This window comes from Schistocerca cancellata, chromosome 4 (assembly GCF_023864275.1).
Source record: "Schistocerca cancellata isolate TAMUIC-IGC-003103 chromosome 4, iqSchCanc2.1, whole genome shotgun sequence".
Classification (NCBI taxonomy): Eukaryota; Metazoa; Arthropoda; class Insecta; order Orthoptera; family Acrididae; genus Schistocerca; species Schistocerca cancellata.
Genome location: NC_064629.1, coordinates 517,609,569 through 517,635,758, shown reverse-complemented (window position 1 = coordinate 517,635,758; position 26,190 = coordinate 517,609,569). Strand labels below are relative to the sequence as shown.

Genomic DNA, 26,190 nt, shown 5'->3' with positions numbered 1-26,190 from the left:
TTAATTTGTACAGCTATCAGACAATAATCAAATGTAAACATTAGTGTTAAAATCAGTTCACTCATTAAATGGCAAAAAAGTTGTGAAAATTCAATTATTTCATAAAAAATGAAATTTAATGTTTTGGGTAGATTTCTGGCAAATTAATGCACTGAAAGTTACATTCACACTCAAGACATGATGTTTCTATAAAAACTCAAATCAGATTCATGGTAATTAATTCTGTAATTACTAGTTCTAGAACTTCTTGTTATAAACAAACTGTTATTTCCATCATTTTGTTGAAACGAGATTATTATGTAAAATTTGAACCTAAAAATCTATTTAGGTATTACGTAAAGTACTCCAAAATATGTCTACATCGAAATTACTGTTTTAATTAATGAGATATTAATTATTTTTATTAAGTATTGTTAATCATATTTCTGAAGCAGAATTTCGATACTAAATTTGAATAACAATTTTATAAATCACATTTGTTATAATCAGTCATTATTATCTTCAACATTATAACTGTAATTTCTTATGAAAAAACCGATTGGAATTGTAAGTCAATTAATGTGACTTTTTTGAATAATACTTTCAAAGAACTTGCATTGATAAGAAACTACATAAGTAGTGAGCCTAAGAGCTCAGGGGTGGAAGTAGAGTGGCAGCAGAAGGGCAGTTTTTTTCAGTTAGTTCGAGTACATATTCTTGAAAGACGGTTACTTTCAGCTGTGCATTATATGAATTTTTTGGACCAAAATAAACGTTAACAGAAAATGGAAACTGTGTTTTAGTGTAAATTATTCAATATCATTGGCTTTTCACATTGACTCTTGGGATTTCTGCAGTAAAGCTGTTAATATTACGCACCTCAATTAACAATGAATTGGTGGAAAAAAGTCGTCAAAACCAACAGGATAAGTCTACTCTCCCAACTTAACACAGACTCGTAATAGAAGAGTATGTTAATCGAATATTTTAACTATAACCTGGTGAAAAGAGTGTAAGAGTAGGCATTATCTTACTGAAGTGTTAAGCCCAGGATGGCTTTCCATGAAGGGCAACAAAACCGGGCATATAATATCGTCTACGCACCACTATGATTTAAGGTTACCACAAATGACAATCAAAGGGATCCTGCTACGAAAAATGGCACTCCTGATTGAGGGTCATATTGTGAATGATGAGATAGAATCCCACCAATGTTTGGGGTGTCTCCAGACAGGTATTCAGGTTGGAATCTCATTGACTGGAGTACAATTGTGTTTAGTGATGAGGCCCACTTCGAAATGAGTCTCAATGACAAGGGATAATTTATCTTGAGGTGCCCTGGACAGAAGTAGGATGCCAATTGACTGTCACCCACCATAACCCATGACAGCCAGGACTGATGTTTGGGACGTGCCATTTCTTTTCATAGGAGGACCTCTTTGTTTGTCATCTACAGCACCTTCATTGCAAACAGATATAGTTTGTATATTTGGCACAATTTCCATGAAAATGAAAAATCAGGAAATTTCAACTAAATATCATGTAAGCTGTTTGCAATTATGACAAAAAACACCTTTTTCCCAAATATATCACAAAATCACATAAATAAATTCTCAACAGAGGTCATCGAATGAAACTACCTGCCTTTTCACCTATTTCCATCATTTTTCGAATCTTTTCACTATTTTTCTTCAGGTCCTTCACCAATTTTTCGGTATTTTTTGTTAAGAATTATTTCCCTGTAATTTCATCATCTTTTAAATCACTTTCCATGATATTTACTTGCAACATTGCGATTTTTTCGTCTCCTGGGAAATTTTGCTACACAATACAAACTGTATCTACTTGGGTAATTAATTAAAACAAAACGTATCAACAGTAATTCAAGAACAGAATGTTTCAAACTAAAAACTTCAGTACCATGACATGCATTATAATCACCCTGTTCTTCCTTCTTTTGTATCTCAATATAAAATCGCATCTTTTTTTCTCCTTTTTTCCATTGTTGACTACATCTTCTTCCATACATATCTTATCAGCAGCAGATGAAGTGAAATGTAATAAAACTGATGAAAAAGTTAACAGTTCTTTGATTCTAGATAAAATAGTTTTTCTTTTCTTTATGGTGACAAAATCAAAAAGCTGTGCCACATAATTACCAATTAAAATTTTATTAGATTTACCATCATATCTTGGATAATCTGCTCCACCAGTGGTAATAATTTTAAAACTCATGTACTACTAAGCATTATTTGGATGTAGCCAGACATCACCAATATCAACATTAATTTATTCAGAATATTTAGATTATTTTTACTATTCTCATTCACAGAAAACAAATAAAATTGATAGCAGTCAATCTTGTTCATTTATTAAGGATGGTAATTTATAAATTCCCTACTAAAATAACTGTTACAGTATTACCATTGAAGTAAATTAAATAATCGTTTATCAGCAATATTTATTTCCAAATCCTTAGTTTGATCATGAATTAGAGTAAATAAAGGATCTTTTAGTTCATAAATTATTGGTGCAACAAGTTCTATATTAGGCTGACATAAAAAAATGATATTACTTTCATGAAGAAAATAATCATCTTTTACACAAACCTTCCACAGAAAAATTTAAATTAATATTAATTAATTGAAATGCTAAAATTTTGTACTGTTATTTACAATAATTTACTTATTATCATTAATAATTTGACTATTAAATCTAATACACTTCTTTTATGTGCACATTTAATTTAATATCACTTTGATAATATTTAATAAAAATTAATCTGCTTTAATGTATATTAGGTTTTTGAATGAGTAGCTTATTCTAAATTTTTAAAAACTAAATTCAAAAACAGGAATTTATTTTGTTTCTCCATCACAATGCAGTTTGATATTCTTTATCGTAATATTTAGAGTTAATTATTTTGCATAAAAACTAACTATTATTACTTATTTTAAGTAATCAATTGATTTGTTTCTAATAAGTTATTACTAATTAAATGAAATCAGACTGTGATCCAGAAAAAAGAATTTGGTAGAAGACATCAACAATTAAACACGGAAAACTTTCACAGAATTGAGTTTGATGTACAGTAAGTGGTCCAAGCAGATGAGAAAAAACAACATTAATGATCGAAAATTATATTTTAGCACCACAATGGTTAAACTGGGATAATATGAATCATTTTAATTATATTCTCAAAGCTTAGATCAACTTAAGTGTCAGGAGCTTACGAAAATGAATAAAAAAGTTGAAGACATTATTGTTACTTTTATTGAAAATAATGATGAATTTATACCACTGGATGAATATGAAGATAATTCGGTTTTTTATGATTTCACTCTCAGACATCAGAATATAGTTAAAGAATGTTTTAGTAGACATAGACATAAAATAATTATTGGTTTTTAAGGAGCTCAGACGTATTTGAAAATACCAGTTAATGACAGATCATCTAACCTTTCTAAATATATTTCGACAAGAAGATACTGATGTGGTATTTACAGCAATTTACAACAAATTTTGATGATTTTGAAGAAAAATGTAGTAAATGATGGAGTAAAGATCACTGTAGATACTTCACAATAATGTGCCAGCAAATGTGAACCATGGAAATATCGAAATTAGTTTAAAGATTTTCAACCAACATGACTAATGTTTATTATCTTAATTAAATGATCCTAAGAAAGATATCAAAACCTGTTAATAAACCACACTAATTATATTTTACATGAATGTAAAAAGGAATTTACAGAAGTTCTTGATTATTTAGAGCAATATGAATATTTAGAAAAGTTTGTCTGTGTTATACAATTTGTCAGTGATACAATAATGAAGCTAGATGTCGGACAGATGTGTGTGATTTTTATTTTTTTGATGAGAGTAAATGTTACTCCCTCATTTAATAATTCTTTATAATTTTATCGAAATAAGTTTAATAATTAATATTATAAAATATTCAGTCATTAAACATAAACGTAAATGTAAATACACTCCTGGAAATTGAAATAAGAACACCATGAATTCATTGTCCCAGGAAGGGGAAACTTTATTGACACATTCCTGGGGTCAGATACATCACATGATCACACTGACAGAACCACAGGCACATAGACACAGGCAACAGAGCATGCACAATGTCGGCACTAGTACAGTGTATATCCACCTTTCGCAGCAATGCAGGCTGCTATTCTCCCATGGAGACGATCGTAGAGATGCTGGATGTAGTCCTGTGGAACGGCTTGCCATGCCATTTCCACCTGGTGCCTCAGTTGAACCAGCGTTCGTGCTGGACGTGCAGACCGCGTGAGACGACGCTTCATCCAGTCCCAAACATGCTCAATGGGGGACAGATCCGGAGATCTTGCTGGCTAGGGTAGTTGACTTACACCTTCTAGAGCACGTTGGGTGACACGGGATACATGCGGACGTGCGTTGTCCTGTTGGAACAGCAAGTTCCCTTGCCGGTCTAGGAATGGTAGAACGATGGGTTCGATGACGGTTTGGATGTACCGTGCACTATTCAGTGTCCCCTCGACGATCACCAGTGGTGTACAGCCAGTGTAGGAGATCGCTCCCCACACCATGATGCCGGGTGTTGGCCCTGTGTGCCTCAGTCGTATGCAGTCCTGATTGTGGCGCTCACCTGCACGGCGCCAAACACGCATACGACCATCATTGGCACCAAGGCAGAAGCGACTCTCATCGCTGAAGACGACACGTCTCCATTCGTCCCTCCATTCACGCCTGTCGCGACACCACTGGAGGCGGGCTGCACGATGTTGGGGCGTGAGCGGAAGACGGCCTACCGGTGTGCGGGACCGTAGCCCAGCTTCATGGAGACGGTTGCGAATGGTCCTCGCCGATACCCCAGGAGCAACAGTGTCCCTAATTTGCTGGGAAGTGGCGGTGCGGTCCCCTACGGCACTGCGTAGGATCCTACGGTCTTGGCGTGCATCCGTGCATCGCTGCGGTCCGGTCCCAGGTCGACAGGCACGTGCACCTTCCGCCGACCTCTGGCGACAACATCGATGTACTGTGGAGACCTCACGCCCCACGTGTTGAGCAATTCGGCGGTACGTCCACCCGGCCTCCCGCATGCCCACTATACGCCCTCGCTCAAAGTCTGTCAACTGCACATACGGTTCACGTCCACGCTGTCGCGGCATGCTACCAGTGTTAAAGACTGCGATGGAGCTCCGTATGCCACGGCAAACTGGCTGACACTGACGGCGGCGGTGCACAAATACTGCGCAGCTAGCGCCATTCGACGGCCAACACCGCGGTTCCTGGTGTGTCTGCTGTGCCGTGCGTGTGATCATTGCTTGTACAGCCCTCTCGCAGTGTCCGGAGCAAGTATGGTGGGTCTGACACACTGGTGTCAATGTGTTCTTTTTTCCATTTCCAGGAGTGTATATACATTACCGTGAAAGTTAAACATCAAATTTATTGAAACATCCTGGCAGATTAAAACTGTGTGCCAGGCAGAGACTCGAACTCAGGGCCTTTGCCTTTCCTAGGCATGTGCTCTACCATCTGAGCTACCCAAGCATGACTCACGACCAGTCCTCACAGCTTTAATACCGCCAGTACCTCGTCTCCAACCTTACAAACTTCATAGTAGCTCTCCTGCGAACCATACAGAACTAGCATTCCTGGAAGAAAGGATATTGCGGAGATATGGCTTTGCCACAGCCTGGAGGATGTTTCCGGAATGAGGTACTGGCGTAATTAAAGATGTGAGGATGAATTGTGAGTCGTGCTTGGGTAGCTCATATGGTAGAGCACTTGTTAGCAAAAGGCAAAGGTCCCATGTTCGCGTCTCAGTCTGCCACACAGTTTTAATCTGCCAGGATGTTTCATATCAGCGCAAACTCCGCTGCAGAGTGAAAATTTCATCATGGATCAAATTTATTAATTACTTTGTTTGTATCTTAATTAAATGCTAGCAAAATATGATATGCAATTTACTTTGTTTGATCCACAAGTTGTTAAACAAGCTAAACTAGATAGGAAGACCAAACAGGTTGGCACAATGGTTAGTACACTAGACTCATATTCATGAGGATAATGTCAGAAACCAGTGTCCAGCCATTCTAATTATAGTTTTGCATGACTTCCCTAAATCGCTTAATGCAAATGCCAGGATGCTTCCTTCGAAAGTGCATGGCTGCTTTCCTTCTCCATCCTTCCTTAATCTGAGTTTGTGATCCATTTCTAACGACTTAATTGTCGACAGGACATTTAACACTAATCTCCTCCTCTTCCTCTGAAATACAAAAAATTTAGGAATTAAAATAAGAACTTAACAAATAGAAGAAACAACAGATAACGCAAAATGAAAAATATAAAAAATAATCAAATTGTTACTGATTCAATCGAAAGGTTAAAGAAGCAACTGAAAGCTTAGGTGATACTATGTTAAAAGCAATTGAAGAAAGTAGAGAACAAATTATTCCCTATCATAGCTAAGCTTATGCTCATCAACATTTAGAAAAATGTGAAGATATACATCCATTTAAACAATCTGATTATCGATTTAAATATTCAAAAATAAAAGATGTATTAAATAAATCTAAAATAGAGACTAAAATTATAAAACAAACAAAAATGTTAAGAAAATAAATATATATATATATATAAATATATATATATATATATAAATCTTCCAACAGATCTTAATTCAAAAATTCTAACTTCACTATGATTAACGTATTTCACGATTCTTTTGCTTATATTTATTTTCTTAACATTTTTGTTTGTTTTATAATTTTAGTCTCTATTTTAGATTTATTTAATACATCTTTTATATATATATATATATATATATATATATATATATATATATATATATATATATATATATATACGAAGTGTCTCATCTAACTCTGCCACCTCAAATTCTCTGGAACAACAATAGATATTCAAAAACGGTTTTCACCAGCATGAACGCACGGCAGGGGATTACGAAACCAAATACTATACAAAATTTTAAAATATAAACAAATACTATTTTTACATAAACTTGTGTACTTTTAAATGGACACTCTCTATTATTTCGTTTAAATCAATAGCATGAAAAATCACAAAAATAATGGGTTTGATTGCATTGCAAAACGTCAGTTACATCCCGAGAAATTGCAAAACTAAGTTTACACTTGAAATAAATGAAGCGCACAGCTAGCGCACGTCCTGAGACTCAAACATGCACCTCACACTGCCTTTGTCAGGGGCTCACACAATGGGAAGATATACACAATCCACAAAAATAAACTAGTAACACGTCCAACGCAAAATTACGTTTTTCAAAATGTAAATGTACGTTTATTCTAGCGAAATTACAACTAGAGCTACTGTTACAGATAACACACTTGAATTGATTTTGCTAAACACTTTAACTAGTGCCCTGTCACCCACAGAAACTGTATCGTTGTGCATTACATCCAGCATCGAAAATACACCCACATCTTGACCAATGAAACTGTGTCATGTCAACATATGTTCGAAGTGCCCCCCGTTTGCATCAGTACACATTTGCAGACGGGTTACATGAGACTGTTGGAAAGATTGTGGAGTTTCTACAGACATTGCCACACACACCACAGTAACACGATGTTGTATATCCTCTATTGTTGTTAGGGGTTCTCTCACTGTGCCCCAGAGAAAAAAGTCTAATGGCGTGAAGTTGGGAAACTGTGCTGGCCATCACACAGTACCTCTCCGCCCCATCCACCTATTTGGAAATGTCGCATCTAGAACGTCTCTGGCAAATTTTGCATTGTGTGTGGGACATCCATCATGTTGGAACCACATTGATAGATGAGTTTCCAATTCTACATTCTCCATGAGAAGCACTAGTTTGTGTTGAAGAAATGATGCAAATCGCTGTCCATTCAATGGTCCACGGTAAAAATAGGGTTACCAATGATACCGCACCAAACAATGACACTCCACTATCGTTGATAGTGGACTGTTGATGGCGAATCCAGTGGGGATTCTGCACGGACCAGCAGTGCATGTTCCGCAGATTCACAATACCATGATCTGTAAATGAAGCCTCCTCTGTAAACAACTTACTGCTTAGGAATACTGGATTGCCTCGGAACTGCTGAAGTGCAAAACGACGGAATACAATGCGGGATTCAAAGTTCTTCGTGCAGTGAGATATGGAATGGAGAAACTGATGCCAATGCAAGATTCAGCACACACTACTGTGTCTTAAAGCTACACCTTGTGCAAATTCTCGTATACCAACCGAAGGATTGTGCACTACAGCAGCCAGAACAGCAATTTTGTTTCCATTGCCAGTCGCTGGCGTTGGACGTCGTCGTTTTGTGGAAGCGCAGCTGCCTGTTTCCGTGAGTTTCTTGCAGATGTTGCCAATGGTTTTATGTGACCGACAGCGCCTATCTGGGTAACGTTCAGCGTACAGTGTCACAGCTGCGGTTGCATTTCTGTCACATTCGCCATAAATTGAAATAATATCTAGCTTTTTTCCATTACTGAAAGCTGGCATATGGCAAATGTAACAGACCACAAGAAAACAAATTTTAATGTGGCAACGTATGTGAATTACGTTACAGTATGAGAGCAGTTCAGCACACCAGATCAGGGGACACTTGTACACTGAAAGTAGAGCGCAGCATGGTGACATTGGTATGTTTACGGCAGGATACAGGCACCAGTGCACTCAACCCCAACTCTGTTCACAGTACTACATGCAATGCATTATGTCAGAAACTGTGACGCCTTTGCTATCCTTTACAAGCCACATATTTCAGAACTTACGATGTTTATAAACGTGAAACCAAGTATGTTACCACCACTTTTACCTCTAGTTGTCATTTTGCAGCAACAAACATTATGTCCAGGACATCTATCATTTTGATACCGCATTCTTTGACATATTATAAGAGGTGGAAGGGTTCAACTAAGGTACGGCTGAAGAAGGGGCTAAACTATCCCTCTTTAGGAGTGCCATCAAGGGAATATGGGCCAACGATGTGTTGTCATAAAATACCACACCACACATTGACACTCCACTGACATAGTACGCCAATCTCATCATGATTACCGGCAGCATGAGGTGCACGCTTGAGTCCCAGGACGTGGGCTAGCTGTGTGCTTCATTTATTACAAGTGTCAACTTCGCTTCGCAATTCCCCGGATGTAACTGACATATTTTGATGCAACCAACACCATCAATTTTGTGATTTTTCATGCTATTGATTGCACACGAAATAATAGAAGGTTTCAATTTAGAAATACACAAGTTTATAATAAAAATAGTATTTGTTTACATTGTAAAATTTCGGATACTCTTTGGTTCCTTAAGCGCCAGCTGTATTATCATGCTGGTGAAAAACGTTTTTGAATATCTGCTCTTATTCCAAAGATTATATATATATATATATATATATATATATATATACTTACTGGTAAAATACAAAGTAAATAAGTTATTGGTGAAAGAGAACACAAACTTACAGATGGATTTTGGATCTTTAACTAAAAAACATATTACTGAAGATGATATAAATGTAAAATTTTGTTATATCAATCATCAAATTATGGATATATATTATTTGATTGAGACACTCCATATTCTGATAAGGTAACTGACAAAATAAAATCAAGTAAAGGTATTAAATAGAATAATTACATAAAAGAAACTGTTTACGTATATTTTCAAAAAGAAATACAGTCAAGTACAGATTATTCAGAAAGTCAGAAAAGAGATGAATTTTAATCAGAAAATACACAGACTAATCAGCTGAATATCTCTGGGTCAAAGATGTTAGAGATTTAATCGACATATTAGCTGTCATTCATGGTGAACAATTAGCAGAAAACAGGTATTATCATAATGGAAAATTTGTTACATAAAAATGTTAACTAGTAAGTTCAATGATTCTGTCATCAATAATCCAAAGGTATATCTTACTTAACAATATTTTTGAACAATTTAATGCATACATTTTGGAAAAATAAAAAATATGGAAAATGATTTATTAACACTTTAAGTAACAAACTGAAATTCGAAATTCATCTTCCATATGATAATTATTGTGGTCCAGGAACAAAATCAGAAGAAAGATTAGCGAAAAGAGATCAAGTTGTAAATCAGTAAGGTCAAGAATGTAAAAACATTAATTTCCATACACTGAGATTATAAAGATACAGACTCTAGAAATGAAGGAAATTAACAACTTCAGACATTAATGAAAGAAGGAATATATTCTCAAAATCTGTCATTTGGAGAAAATTTACTTGCAGCCACAGTTAGAGGAATAATGTATGAAAAAAGGAAATTAGGACTAGAATTAGAGATTGATGTTAATTGTTGGGAATAATATAACTGCTTTTTAATCAGTGAATAATTTCTGTATCAGTTAATCTGTGCTGTTGAACTAAAGCTAAATCAATTACAATTAAACTCAATATTGTTCAATAAGGTATAACTGATAATTTTTAACTGATGCTCAAAAAGGAAAGAGGGACACACATATAAGTGGTGGAATTTTGCACATAACATTAGGTATAACTCTTACGAAAAATGTTATTGATTATTTAACGAAAACAGAAGAAGGAGCAGTTTTAAGAAAGTATGAAGGAGTTTTTCTGGTTTTATCTGCAGCACTAGGAACTCCTAGATTATTAGCTACCACAGTAGCAGCTGTAACTAAATTAGTTCCTAGTAAATAAAAAATTAAGTTAAATTAGAACAATAAATCACAATTTGGCAATGGAAAATTAAGGTGAAGGAATAAAAAATAGAAGAAACGGTTAAGAAATATGATAGAGCATTATCAGTTTTTGACTTAGAAAATCTAGTCAAAAAGAATAAACTTAAACATGAGTTACATTACAGTACTGAAAGGATACCAGTTTATGATGTTCTATGTGATCATTTGTGTTTATTTGTACTAAACCTATTGTAATATAACTATGAGTTCAATGTTATTTTGTATCTAACCAATGGACATTTTAGAAATAAAATCATACTGCAAAGAACTATAAAAAATAAAATTAGAAGGATTAGGAAAACCAAATATGAGGTTAAAAAGAAAATTTAAAAAAATATTTATAGAATTTGGTTGTGAACTGTGCAACATTCCTTAAGAACGAGATGTTATACAGAATTTATTGACAAACGTGTAGTAGATGTAAATAATTGAGCTGCCATGAAAGGATGTGGATAACAAAACATATTTCGAAAATGAATTAAATATTCTAGTTGCAAAAGATGAATACATCAGTATTTTAACACAGTTTTAGTTCTATGTCACTGTAACACATCTTAATGAAAAAATTAATGAGCCTCACAGTGATAATTATATAACTACAACACTTCTTAATGAAGACATTAATAATTTAAACAGAGAATTAGAAAAATTCGTCAAAAACGTCTTTTTCTTCTTGTCTACATTATCTAAAAACGTATTTAAACTGCTCTTGAATAACATAAGAATTAACACAATATTTATGTGAAAATTTTCAAATTTATATTTTGGAAGTTTACCATTATTATTTGCAGACAATCTTTGTTTAATTTAGTTTTTAATTGTGCCACCAACTACATAAAATTATCTTTCTGTAACAGTTTTGTATTGACAATGTAGATGATGTCATTCTGCTCTATTTTTGATTTTTTTCGTTAATGTAACTTAACTTTATATGTCTTCTTATACTTCTTGCAATTCTTGAGCTTTAGCTTGTATCCCACTGAAATGATATTTGGGTTGACTTTCAAATTCGATTGCAAGTAGTTTTTTATTTTAGTAATTTATATTCATCATTATTGATGCCAAAACATGTGTTGCTACCATTTTTTAATTTTTGGCTTTGTCTTCCTTAGATGATAAAATTAAAGTGTAAAGATGTGATTCACTGATAAATCTAGATGATTTTTCATTTCTTTTTAATATGTCCAAGTTAAAAAGGATTGTATTTTGTAAAATAGCTTTATTCTACATCTCTTGATTTTATTATTTCGCTTTGATAAATTTTTAAATTCAGTCCATATTGTATTTAAATATACATAAATGATGATACAATTACTGTTGGTGGTAAAAATAACATTTCTTATAAGTCATGAGAATATTGAGAGAGTTTACAAACTCTCAGCTTCAAGTTGATTGTAAGAATAACAAATTTATTGGAGACAGTAACTTATGTTAAGATTAAATAAACATTCATTTTATGCAACAACTATCTTATTTTGAAACTGAAAATGATGAAATTCTTAAAAATGATGAAACTAAACAATTTAAAGACAAATTTCCCTTTCCTATTATTATATTTGGGAAAATAAAAACAGGAAAACAGTTAATCATTATCTAGTTAATAAAGCATTTGAAAACTGATTACAAACTATAAAATTTGAGAAAAATCTAAAATTGCTTGATCCAAAGTTGTTCTTGAGTGCATAAAAATAAAAAAATTTACAAATAGTAAAAGCAAATAAAAATTACATAATGAACCAAAATATCTTTTAATTTTTTTCTGTTATTATAAGAAGGAATCATCAGATTCTGAAAAACGTAAGTATTTAAATATCGAAAACATAATTATACAATCATTCATCTAAGTGATTTAAATAAATGTTATGAAAAAAGGAACAAGGAAAATCTATATCAAGTTACTGGATTACAGTTAGCATTTAATAAATATATTCCACTAACTAGTTCATCTTACATTGAATTTCCAAAAAAAAATCAAAATAAAAAAGCTTGTTTTAAATTCAAAAATAATGATCAAAAATTTTTCCTGTGGTTTATAAAATCTGCATTGTTTCCTGTAAATAATGATCCACAATCGATTCATAAATATAATAATTTTATCATTGTTATTAATCGAAAACTTTGAAATTACGAATTTCGAACTCACATTGATAATGTTCCAAAAGCTGAGACTTAAATTAATGTATCTATTAATGTTTATTCATTTCATGAAAAATACCTCGTGTGTCTAGTGAAAATAGCGAAATGTGAGCAAGACAGGCATATTAGTCTCCCTTATTTCACAAAAGCATGTAAGTCACTTGTTTCAGATAAATTAACATGATGCGTAGAGGTGGAATTTATTTTTGAAATGTTTTTAATGCATTTCAAAATTAGACAGCCACCTTCTGAGTTGTTCAGTAAATAAACTTCGAGAAATAAATAAATAAATAAATATATATATATATATATATATATATATATGTATATGTATATATTCATACTTTAGGTTAATACCAACATACAGTGAAAATTTCATTCGTATTTGAACTGATTTTGAAATTTTGCTGTTACAGATGAATAATTGTGAGCCTGATCAAGAAAATCTGATTACAGTATATTACCAAAAATATGAATCAGTAAGTTTTTGTTATTACATTAAATAAATTAATTGACATTATAAAAATGAAATTCTGTAGAGAGGTCCAAATTGTCATATTCAATTTGTCAAATGTGAGAAAACAGAAGTTCAAGACATTCATAAATTATATTCTGAAATACAAGAAATGAAAACAATAACAGCTGAAGAACAATCAAGGCATAATAAATAAAAACTATACCTTATGTAAATGTCATTATTCTTAATAAAACAAACAGCTTCTCATCATGATCATTTAACTGGAACATATATAAATCCATTCTCATATCATAATTCTGAGTATAGAATTTTTATGTGATAATTAATATTTTCATAGATTTATCAAATAACACCTTTGATGTTTGTTTTAAAATATATTTACCATTAAAATTTTTCTTATTCTTCCAAAACACTGAAGAGTCCCATTTACAATCGAAAAATATTTTCTAATTTCTAATTCTTAAGGAAATTGGTGAGTGAGAGTGATGAAAAAAATTTTTTAACTAACATTTTTCCATTTTCTTATCCACATTTTCAAGAAAAAAAGACTTTGGATCAAGAATATGATTCGAAACTTTGATGTGTGATTTTATTCTTGAAGTATTTCTGATGTATTTTTGTTTAAGTAAATATTTGAAGTGAATATAGTTGATATGTTTTGGCACAGTTTCCAAGAAAATGGAGAATCACGAAATTTCAAGCTAATATAACGGAAATTGGCAAAAAAGTTGGTGAAAAGATAAGGAAATCACAGATAAATTCCAAAGATTTCGGTACAACCTTTTAAAAAACCTTGAACATAACGCAAATATTCGAAAAAATGATGAAAATATTCGAGAAAAATGGTAAAAAACGGTGAATTCCATTCATTAATCTCTACTGAGCATTTTCGGAATATTTGTGTGACATTTTGGGAAAAAATGAGTTTTTCATCATAATTTCAAGCAATTTTCATCATATTTACTCTAATTTTGTGGGTTTCTCATTTTCCTGAACACCACAACATAGAAACTATTGTGTTGCTTTTTATGGCTTATATTTCAGCAAAATAATGCCCAGACAAACAGTGAGAGTTTGTATTGCTTGCTTCATGCTCACCAGACCCTACCTTCACCAACAACGTCGCCAGATCTCTCCTAAATTGAGAACATTTGGAACATTATGGGCTGGGCAGGGCCCTCAACGATCCAAAGATTTTGACTATCAGAACATCAATTGGACAGAATTTGGCATGATATGCCTCAGGGGGACAGCCAACAACGCTATCAAACAATGCCAAGCCGAATTACTGCTTTTATAACTGCCAAAGATGGACCACTGCATTGTTGACTCGCTCAGTTTCTGATGTTCTTTCTCTTGAATAATTAACCATTTTTTTCTGAATCTGTAAACATCTGTCATCTTTCATCATGTTGTGTCGTTTTTTCTTCTTTTTTTCTCTTGGAGTGTATACAAGCCCCACAGTAAAGTATCCCTCCAAAAATTTTAAACTTAACATAATATATATGTGACAGCTGTAATGCGATACTAGTCAAAGTGGGATGTACTGACCAAATCAGAATATGGCCAGTGTCACTATAAATCGACCAGTCAATGTCTGATTCTCACCCTATTTTGAGATTTGACCAGCCAGTTCATGAAATAGCGTAGACCTATCAACAAATGTTGGAAGAAAAAAAGAGTCGATTAGAAACGTTCATTTTATCAATATCACTTATTACACTCTGTCATCAGTTTAACTATGATATGAACGTTTATGTCATTTGGAATTGCACACTTGTTTTGTTATTTCAAATTTTGCAGCGGTCTTTTGCGGATTTATTAGCTCAGGGGCAGCGAGTGTATCCTCGGCTGCCGATCAGTGAGTGTGAAGAAGAGATGGTTTGCAGCAATTTTTCTTCTGTGACCTCGGATTTCAGCGTGAGCAGTTTTTCAAGCAGAACGGGAGACTCAAGTCTGGAATACAGTTGCTTCAGAATACCACCTGGCTTCTAGAAAGAACCCACCACGCTAATCATGAGTGCGAGATCGCTTCTGGGACCACCACGACCCCCGTCAATATTTAGTATATGGACGCCAATATTGTCTCCAACTTTTGCTGGTGGGAATTTTGCATTTGAATTTTTAAGCATTTTGGCACCTTATGTTTGAAAAACGATATTAACTCCTGACTTCCTTCTCCTGATTTCTTATTTATTTTACCATAGTCTGCAAGTAATTTTCATCCAACGCCCTTCACCCACACCTTTACTTATTCCACCTTCCGTGGACATCTTAGCAGCAGGATACACAAGAAGGGACTTCTCTACACTCTGATACACCACACACATGGTGGGAGCTTCATTATTGAGGGATGATCCTGCATTTATAGTATCCTCCACTTCCTGTCCAACGTTCTCAAGGTCTTCACCTATCTGTATGTTGACCATAGCCTCTCTGGGCAGAGTTGAGGTACTCACGCTTCCTTCTTCTTCGCAGCCAAACATGGCCTCATATGGTGACTGTTAAAGGCCTCAATGAAAGGAAAGGTTTTTCATGAATTGAATAAACTGGAGATTTTCTGACTCCTTCGTCTGCATCCATGTCATTATCTGATTCCAAACATTCTTGTAGGAACATTCGATGGAACTTTGGCTTTTGAGATGTCTATGTTTTCTGTATACCAGTTTCAGGGCAACCCACATGTTCATAAGTTCATGTATAACTTGGTCCAAAAATTTTCTTCCCTTATCTCAATGAGTAACACTTGGAGCACCTATAAATGTGAAGATATCAAGTAGCTGGTAAGCAGTTTCCTCTGCTCTTTTGCTATTTAGGAATCATAATAATATAAACTTGGTTAAACAATTCTCATAATTGAATATAAACTTGTACTCGCCATTAGGATTACTTTGCAGATATATTAGAACTACTTATCGTCTTGACTTTAATTTTTTAAATATCAGAGATTTGGAAACAAACAAGAGCATGGTCCAATCTGACATGTTGGAACATATCCTGAAATATTTAACACTGGAAGAATACACTGAAAGCAATACACTGTCAAAATTTTAGTTGCTAAGGAGCACAGCAGTAGTGGAGCTATCTTTGTACTACCCCACTTTTCATTGTTGCCAGATGTATGCAAGACGGTAGGATGTCATCCTAAATGGCGGATTTTGGCTCGAAGGTAGGTAGTTGTAAGTACATGGATAAAGTATATATGAGTCCGGTTTTTTTCCTAGGGCGATTCTGTCTATGCGTGCTTGGCGCGCAGTGCTGGTGACCTGTGGCGGGAATGATTCACGTTCCCCATCAACTATAGGAGCCGTCCAAATGAAGAGGCCTGTTGGAGTGTAGGAATGTAGCTGACTTAACTGTGTTGTCCTCTAGACGACCGAATAACTTAGTATGTGTTGGATAGCTTTCGTGATGGTGTGGAAATTTTTGAGAAGATTCAATATCGACATGTGTTTGTGTTGGACCATGATTCCCATCCATGTAAATTGATCAGTTGACTGCTTCTGCGTATTTCGCGCCATTATTTAGCTGAGGTAACATCGACTGTGGTGTGTGCATCTAGCATGTGAAAGATGGGTGGAAGACATGTTTGCTGGTTCTCTCTAGACATGAGAAACACCTTACTTGACTTTGTAAATTATAGGGATGATTTGGAATCTGTTACATCACCGACATCTGTATTTGTGAGTGGAAATATCAGTTTCATCAATTTTTTTCGAGTCCTCACGTAAATGTCTTCGCAGAGGGGATAAGTTTCTAGTTACTCTGTGGTTTACAGCACGCTCCAACTCGCAAAAGTTTGGGGTTTGTAGAGAAATAATTTGGGGTCTATATCTTCGGAATTATGTTGTAAGAGTGGTCGGTAGGATACTGCTGTGTGCTTGATATCGAGATGTGCAGTGAAAATGGTGTAACATTATGGCAAACCATACGAAATAAATGTGTTCTTGTAATCCCAGAGTCTGGAGATGGGTTTATAAAAGCAAGCAATCAGACACGTCTGGACCAGAAACAGTAACACATTTGTCTCGAGGGGAAACGAACCCGAATTTGTAGAACAGTTAAGAGAATGAAATTGAGGGCGCTCTGGTCATCCAATGGAAATGGATGACTTGTGACCGTAGGCTATGAGAAAATATCTAGTGCTGCAAGGAGTACTTGAGAGTGACTGCAGTTTGTAAGAAAATCAAACAGAAACGCTGTGCTCCCATTTTCTTTCAAGTATCGGTGTGGTTTTAGGTGCAGAAAATTAAGGACCGACAGGGAATCACAATATCAAATCAAAAATGATAGAGAGATCTATCCAAGATTAAATATTATTAAAATATCAAAGGAATGCAAAAAAGTGTTCGTTCTTTATTTTATCTCCAGCAGGCGAGATCATAGCTACGTCGCCTTCACAGACATTTATTTCCAATAATCCCGCCATTAACAATACAAAATTTGCCGCTACTGAATCGCATCTCATCAGATTTCACAATAAACTCGATTTCCGCCAAGTGTTGACCTACCTGTGTCTCCACTTTACCTTTTCTCCTCTCAGACTCCTGTGATACTTTACATTTATTATTTTCCCACCAAAAACGAAAATCTTCCTGCCTTACAATGGCTAACCTCCCATCTTCCACATTGTCCTCATATTCATCGTTCGACATCCAGGCATCATTCACGTTTCCATCGAGAGCCATCAGCTAACTACCACCAACAGAGATGCCCTGTTGATGTGATCTACAGTCCAAAGGCTGGTATGATGCTGCTCTTCATGCTACTCTAACCTGTGTGAGACTCATCTCCAAATAACTACTGCAACTTACATATTTCTGAATCTGCTTGCCATATTAATCTCTTCATCTCCCTCTACGATTTTTACACCCAATACTTCCTTCCAATACTAAACTGGTGATAGTTTGATGTCTCCTTATTTGTCCTATCTACCGATTCCTTCTTCTAGTTAAGGTTGTGCCACAGATTTCTTTTGTCCCCTATTGTGTTCAGTAGCTCCTTATTAGTTATGTGATTTACCCATTTAATCTTCAGCATTCAGCTGCAGCACAACATTTCAGAAACTGCTATTCTCTTCTTATTCAAACAGTTACCGCCCATGTTTGAATTTCATACATGGCTACTCACCATACATATATATAGTATCAGAAAAGACTTCCTAACACTTACATCTATATTCGATACTAACAAATTTCTCTTCTTCATTAAAAGTTTTATTTCCATTGTCATTCTGCATTTTATATCCTTTCTACTTTGGGCATCATCAGTTGTTTTTCTGACCATATAAAAAAATTTATCTACTACTTTAGGTGGCCAGTTTCCTTATCCAATTCCCTCGGCATCATCTGATTTCATTTGACTACATTCCATGATCCATGTTTCACTTCTGTTAATGTTCATCTTATACCCTTCTTTGAAGACTCTGTCCATTCTGTTCAAATGTTCTCCCAAGTCTTTGGTGTCGTTGACAGATTGACAATGTCACTGCCAAACTTCAAAATTCATTCCTTCTCCCTGAACTTTAATTCCTGTTCCAGATTTTTCTTTGGTTTCCTTCACTGCTTGCTCAGTGTACAAATAGAATAACATCAGGGACAGACTGCAAGCCTGTCTCACTCCCTTTTCAACCACTGCTATCGTTTTATGGCTCTTGAGTCTTATAAATGTTGGTTGGTTTCTGTACCAACAGTAAATAGCCTTTCTCTTGCAGCATTTTACCCCTGCTACCTGCAGAATTTGAAATAGAGCTCTGCAGTCAACATTGTCAAAAGTATTCTATGTGTTTACTAAGGCTATAGGCTTAGATATGCTGTACTTTAACGTTTCTTCCTTGGTAAGTTACAGGGCGAGTATTGCCTCATGTGAAATATCCAGAATCCAAACTGATCTTTCTGAGAGTAGGTGATATTTGGAGCTACTACACTGCTTTTTAATATAATCTATTAAAATCTATAATTTTTTTAACAACTCCAAATATCACCGAGTACTAGAAAAGAAAATTACACCGATCACATGAACAAATCTGATAGGAAAAAATCAGTTAAATTGTGAACATAACCAAATATGAAATGATTTGAAAACCAGTCAGTTATAAACTGAATTTCAGAAAATATAAGCCTTATAAAATATATACTCGTTTTTCCATTTTTAAACTCTAATAAAATTTTTATTTGATAAATTAGATCTCCAAATATTGTATTCAAATATTGACAGCCCATATATAAAATGTTACCTCATTTTTCATTTTTAAAGTCTAATAATTTTTTTGTCTTATAAATCGGAACAAATAAAAATGACTAATTTGTGGGAGGAAATTAAATTTTAAAAATATAGTTGTTGAGAGAAATAATAAAACAAGTGAGAAACAAATTAAATGTAGTACTTCAAAAGATTATTTTAAACTGTTTTTAATTATAGAGCATTTGAGAAATATAAAACATTAAATGCACATTGGTTACTTTAAAAAATTGCACAGAAGCATTCTACATATTTGAATTTTTTTTGCCTGGTTGTAAGGAAACAGATATTGATATTTGAGAAAAGTCTGAAGAATCAAACTTCTCTTATCCATTACTGTAAAAAAAATTACAGATATCTTTATTAATTATTATAAAATTAAACTTACCTTTAAATGATTCACAAAAGCATTAGCAAATTACAGTTGCTGAATAAATAATTTCCCAAAAATATTACAAAATTATGTTCATGTATTAATATTATTTCTCACTTAGTAACTAAAAAACATAAATATAAACCAAAAATGTATAAAAATAAAATATTCATATTGATTTCAAATTGTCAGATAATATTCTATACTGAGCATTGTAAGTACAATGCTTTTTTCCATAAGAAAATTATGTAAGTTTTTTTATCACTAGAAATTTTAGAATTAAAAGTAGTTTATATAATTCTATAATAGTTTTTTGGTGTTGCTACAGTACTTTTTCTCAAAGCTGTATTTATAGTGTATATTTATATATTTATAAAATATAGCATACATGTATGTATCATACATAGGATAATTTGTAGTAAAATTGTGTAGGTTTGTATCAGTATCTTCTTTAAAATCACAAAAGGGGCGATGAACTTTTAAAAAGTTGTTTGTATGGTCTAAATTACACATCTCTTGACGAAAAATTGCATTCTTTCCTTTTCTTAAATAAATATTTTGTAATTTAACATTACCGAAAAATAAAGAATCAAACAAATGATTATTTTTACACTGTTCTTGAAAAACAATAACAATAAAACAAAGCATATAATATATTGTTGAATAATAATGATGTGTTATATCTGACTCAAAATTGATTTTACTACTCAGCCCAGTGATTTGAGTAGGCTTCAATTCATAAGAAGATATTGGTGTTCTAGGTTTTTTAATTTTTCTTGCTCCAATTTACGTTCATATTCAGGTTCATATTTAACAATAGGTACTGTAATTTCCATGCATTCTACAACAGTTTTGCTTTCATTTGAAATAGAATCTTTTATTTCAGTGCCAGCTTCATTCTAATCAGGCCATCTCGGTAAATGATCTTTGTTGTTTGAAGACTAAGTTAAATTTCGAGTTATATCTCCTTCCACATTACTTCTTTACAATGTTTAAAAAATCCTCCTAATATTCTAAAGCAGGGGTTCCCAACAAAATTTTCTAGAGGACCCCCTCATCGAGCATGATTGGTACCTTGTCATAGCACAGTATCAAGTACCTAAAAAAGCAAAATCAAAATTCTCTTTATACATTTTTTATTTTTGGTACTTAAAAAAAATTTTTGATTATTGCTCAAAATCTTTGTCTTCAAATCTGGGTGTTTAGTATAACAAACTCATTAAAAATAAAAATTGAGTACGAACTGAAAATGACAGAAAAAAATTAAAATTGAAAGTATTGGTCTTCCAAGTGTACTACACTTGAGATTGCATTAAGTAGACATGTGTGAAAAATAAGAAAACACTCATTTCATACAAGGTATTATTTATTTGAAAAATACAGTTACAACAGAGTACTCCATCAGTATAAAGTTTTAATTTTCAGTTCTTAATGAGATGAGTTCAATCTGACCTTTGAGTCCATTATTTCTGAAATATTAGTTTACGAACTTGAAACTTTCACTCTCAAATCTGACTGCATGTCGAGCCAATTCCTACATTTGTTTTCCATGAAACACATGGAAGAAACAGCTTGCTCACACCGATATGTGGTTGCAAATGGAAGGATCTTTTTCATTGCCTCCAAGTTTATTGTAGTCTTGCCTGCTGATGCCCAGAAGTTGTGAAGGCATTGCTAATTATGCATATAAAATTTTTTTCGTGATTTTCTTTGGATTTCTATTCTTTTTTCTTCTGTTCATATGGGCATTTCTAATTGTGATTATGTAACATTTTACTGTGGTTTTTAAATGTAGAGATGTAATTGTGATTATTTCGTTTGCTAATGGATAAATATGTTTCTTGCTATGTACCTGTGGTAAAGTTTGTAAAATTCTCTTTTGGAATATTATTAATTGTGAAAAATGCAGTCACTAACATTTACAAAGATTTATGTAATTTACGAAACGATATAACATATATAGACAGGGGACAGCGATAGTGATATCGATAGTCGAAAGGTTGTTGTGTAGTAGAGGGGACGGTTGATGGTGTGTCTGTGAAGCATGCATGGGAAAATAGTACTGTGTTTTATAAAAAGCATACGTAATTGTATGGACAGTGATGCCGAACTATCAGATTGTTAATTCTCTTTACCACTGCGGTATCTAATGCCATCGCCAGCGAACTTCAAGAGCAAATAAACCAGACTATGAAAGTGCCACTAACAATACTTTGTTGTGGCCGACACGAACAGTGCTTTTATGCGAAAGAACTTTGCCGGTATTGGTTTTGGGTGGTGGAACTGTTGTCTATCACATTCTATCAAGCCGTGAAAGCGAAGATTTTAATTAACTGTGCAATATAAATGACTTTCAGTGACGTTGTCGAAGTTTGAAATGCGAGAACAGAGTGGACATTGATTACGGTGTGCTTCACAGTCAAGAACCATTCTATGAAATGCGTATTTGTGGCTAAGACTATATGAATGTGACGAGCTGTGTAATTATGGACGATAGCGTCACGGACAGCACATAAAGTGTAAAAATGAGCGATGTCTACGTAATGTGCTTTGAAAGAGGGGACATGTCAACAACGGTCGTATACTGGCGTCTTGTGGTTTGTTAATCACCACGGGTTTAATGATACAGCTGTGCTGGAACTTTATTTGCGTTTCACCTGAGAAGGTTAACCAGCGGAACTGCCTGTATCCTGCTCTGATCATCTTAACCCGCCGACATCGTGCTGCCCAACGCAACGCTTTGTATGCAACAAAAAGTTAAGAGATTTCGCCGCACGCTATCCTCTGACCTACAAACTTTCTTTCTTTATTAAAAGTATAAGAATTACAGACTCTATTTAAATAAATTCTTTGTTTAGTTTATGTTTGCTTTCTGCTAACGAAAATAAAATTACAATCAGTGATTTAAAAGTTGCCTGGTAGTCATTGTTGAAACACCAGTAAACATAAACTTCTTCCTCTCATTAGAACTAATTCTCCTTGTATGTCAAAATTATTGTAGTTATTTTATATAGTTCTATGTATTGCTAGGAGACTAGATATTTGACAGTGACTAATAAGAGTATTTTGTCGCGAAATATGGCTTCTCGCGAAAATTATGGCGACTGCCATAATTGCTTGCTTTCTGACCAGTAACATAAAAGCTGCTATTCCCATATTGCTGCATTTTCTGACATGAGCAGGAATTATAAATGTCAGCTTTCAAATTACGTAGGGACTGTTTACCCAGTAATAAAAGTTTTTGATATTGTATTGCTACAAGTCGTAGTATTAAGAGATACTGGTTATACTCAAAAGTGAGTAAATGTATGGTGTAACCCCCCAGTGTTCATGCTTGTGTGTGGTTCACGAAATTTTGTCACTTTTTCTAATTCCTTTCAGATATTGTCTTAGATGTCTCTGAAGTTTCAGAGAATATATACACAATTTTGTCGGTTCAGGTTAATTTTAGAGCAGTTTCTTGTGAATATTAGAGTTTCAGTTCATAAACAAAGTGTGATCGTGACCAATTGAGAAGTATAAGAAAGAGTGTGGTTTTCCAACTAGAATTTTGGATGACTTCACAGTTCATATTTTGATAATTATTTTGCCTGTGGGTTGAGGTCATCACAAAGTCTTCCAAGCCAAAGGGATTTAGAATCCGTCCTGTCATCAGAGTCAGGTTCAGGGAAATACTCTCTAAAAGTGATGTTCAGCTACATTCGTCTTGATCTGCTATTCCAAACTCTCCTCTGATGACTCCAAGAACTGTTTTAAAGTAGAAAAGTTAGTTAGTGGCTCGTTTTCTATGCTTGACACCCAGATCTGACACTTTTTGACCATAGAACTAATCTTATCTTCAACTTTGAACTAAGTTCAAAAATCTTGACAAGATCCTACATCCAGAAAGCCATCTTACTTCTGTATGAATAACAATTTGCTCAGGCTCACTGCCAATCTCTTTACACAACAAAGAAAATAATCTGGATTCCAGATGTCGAGTTTTAATGTAGTTGATGATTTGAACTACTTCGTTAAGTATCTTTTGCAAAGGTTCAGGCAATCTTTTGGCTACTAAAGATTCACGAGTCCGTTTCACCTCAGAGGCTACTGCTTTGATATGAGCTTGAAGTCCTGTTTTTTTTGCCAGCTATTGACTTTGCTCCATCCATCGACAAGCCTACACATTTTGTCCAGGTGACATCGTGTTCATTGAGATAATTATTTAATGCAGTAAAAATATCGTCTGCTTTTGTATGCAGTAGTTTGCATGAAAAAAGAAAATCTTTGAACACTTGGTCCTCCCATAAGAATCATGCGAAAACCAACATTATACCTTTCTTTGACATGTCTGTGTTTTCATCCAATTGTAGAGTGTACATGTCTCTCATGCAAAGTGTAGGCAGCAATGTTTATTCGATGTTAACTGCAATATCAGTAATACGTTTTTGAGCAGTGTTACTGCAAGCGGAACAGTTCCTATTACTTGAGCAACTGCATCACGTAACATTCTTTTGCAAAGTATTATTGCTGATGGCAGTATAAGTTCCTCAGCAATTGTGTGGTTTTTCCCACAAGCTGAGCCACCTCGTAAGATGCAAGAGTTGCATTTTCATTTACATTTGCACCACAGTGTTTGATAATTGTTGTACGAGATGTTTTCAACTCTCCTAACATTTTTTCGAAAATCCTAATGAATTTTTTTTGTACTCTGGGTGCTTTGTTTCAAGATGGCGCTGGAGTTTTGCTGGTTTCATTCATTCATTCGAAAGACTTTCATAGCAAATTACATATTGAGGTTTAAGCCGTTGCTCAGGTCCAGTGAACGTAAAACCGATTTCCAAGTAATCAGAGTTATATTTTCTAACTTTTCCAGTAAGCTGAACATTGATCCTGGAAGGGTTAGTTTCAAGGAATGCTGACGAGTTAGGTTCAATGGACACTGACAACTTTGGTTCGAGAGTCACTGACTTAATTCGTTGAACATCAGATGCATTAACTTCTTCTTCATCTGTAGGCCTTTCTCGTTTAAACGAACAACTTTCTAACCAACGGTCCATTTTTAACGACGCAAACTATAGCTTCTGCGAAAAACAACGCTCTAAATATTGAATATGTAAACAAAACAGTCTGTGGAAGCACCGGCAATAAATTAACAGTGGCCGGTTGTCGTCTGGAATGCGAGTTTCTGTGCAAAGTGACTGTCAGTTGTCAGCTGCAAAGAGGCAGCGTGTGCAGTCTAATGGCATACAGTAGAACTATTTGCTCTATCTAATTCTATTTTTGTGCTAGAGTGTGCTAGTGCCAGTTGGCTCTAGGAACACACTAGACGCAGAAGTTAGCGGTTTCTAAAGCTCTGTTCATGCAGGAAGCAGCCAAAATAAAAACTCAGTTATCATATGAAATATATTTCATATATTTTTTATTCTAATAGCATCTTGCGGACCCCTCTGGCATAGCTCGTGGAACCCTGGGGGTCAGCAGACCACCTGTTGGGAACCACTGTTCTAAAGCATTGATAGTTTCAAATTTTATTTTACCACTATTAAGTAAATGTTCACCCATATAAATTTATCAGAAAAAGACAACGTTAAATTTAACAAAACTGAGGAAGAAATAAAGACATGTGGTACTATTGATAAAATATTATTGCCTTTTCTATAATTACAAAATCAAATTACTTTTGCAACATAACTATCAATCAGTTTTTTCCTAGAGTTTCTATCATATCTAGGGTAATCTGAACCATCAACCTTAATAATTTTGCTACCCATATATAACTGAGCATGATTTGGATGAACCCAGACATCACTAATGTTCATATTAATTTCACTACTGTTATTAGGAATATTTAAATTATTTCTACTTTTCTCATTCACTAGAAGTGATTAAAAGTAACAGTTTTCAATGTTATTGAATTAAGAAGGTTAAAATTTGAAACTTTTTAAAAAACTAAATTTTTAGTTTAATTTCTAAATTAACTGCTATGCCAGCACCATTGCAATCTGACAAATTTTTATTTTAATCAGTAATATATAGTTCAGAATCCTGAATTCTTGTATCATGAACTGGAACAAATGTTTAGGTTCATAGAGTATAGAAGCACTAAATCCTAAAATCAGGTTTAAAAGAAGAGTTAATATTACTTTCTCGATGAAAAAATTTATTTTTTTCTACAAACATCCTATCAGCTAAATTAAAATATATATTTATAGGTGAAAAAGAATGGATGCCTTCCCTTTCTTGATGTGTTGGTCAAA

The 26,190-nt window shown here is 34.1% G+C and overlaps 1 protein-coding gene across 1 annotated transcript; it reads right to left on the bottom strand.

Annotated features, from left to right (window-relative positions):
• Positions 1–24,687: 24,687 nt before the first annotated feature.
• Positions 24,688–24,990, bottom strand: LOC126184301 (uncharacterized). Its single transcript, XM_049926678.1, has one exon. It carries the CDS (start codon positions 24,988–24,990, stop codon positions 24,688–24,690), a length of 303 nt encoding a protein of 100 aa, XP_049782635.1.
• Positions 24,991–26,190: the final 1,200 nt, after the last annotated feature.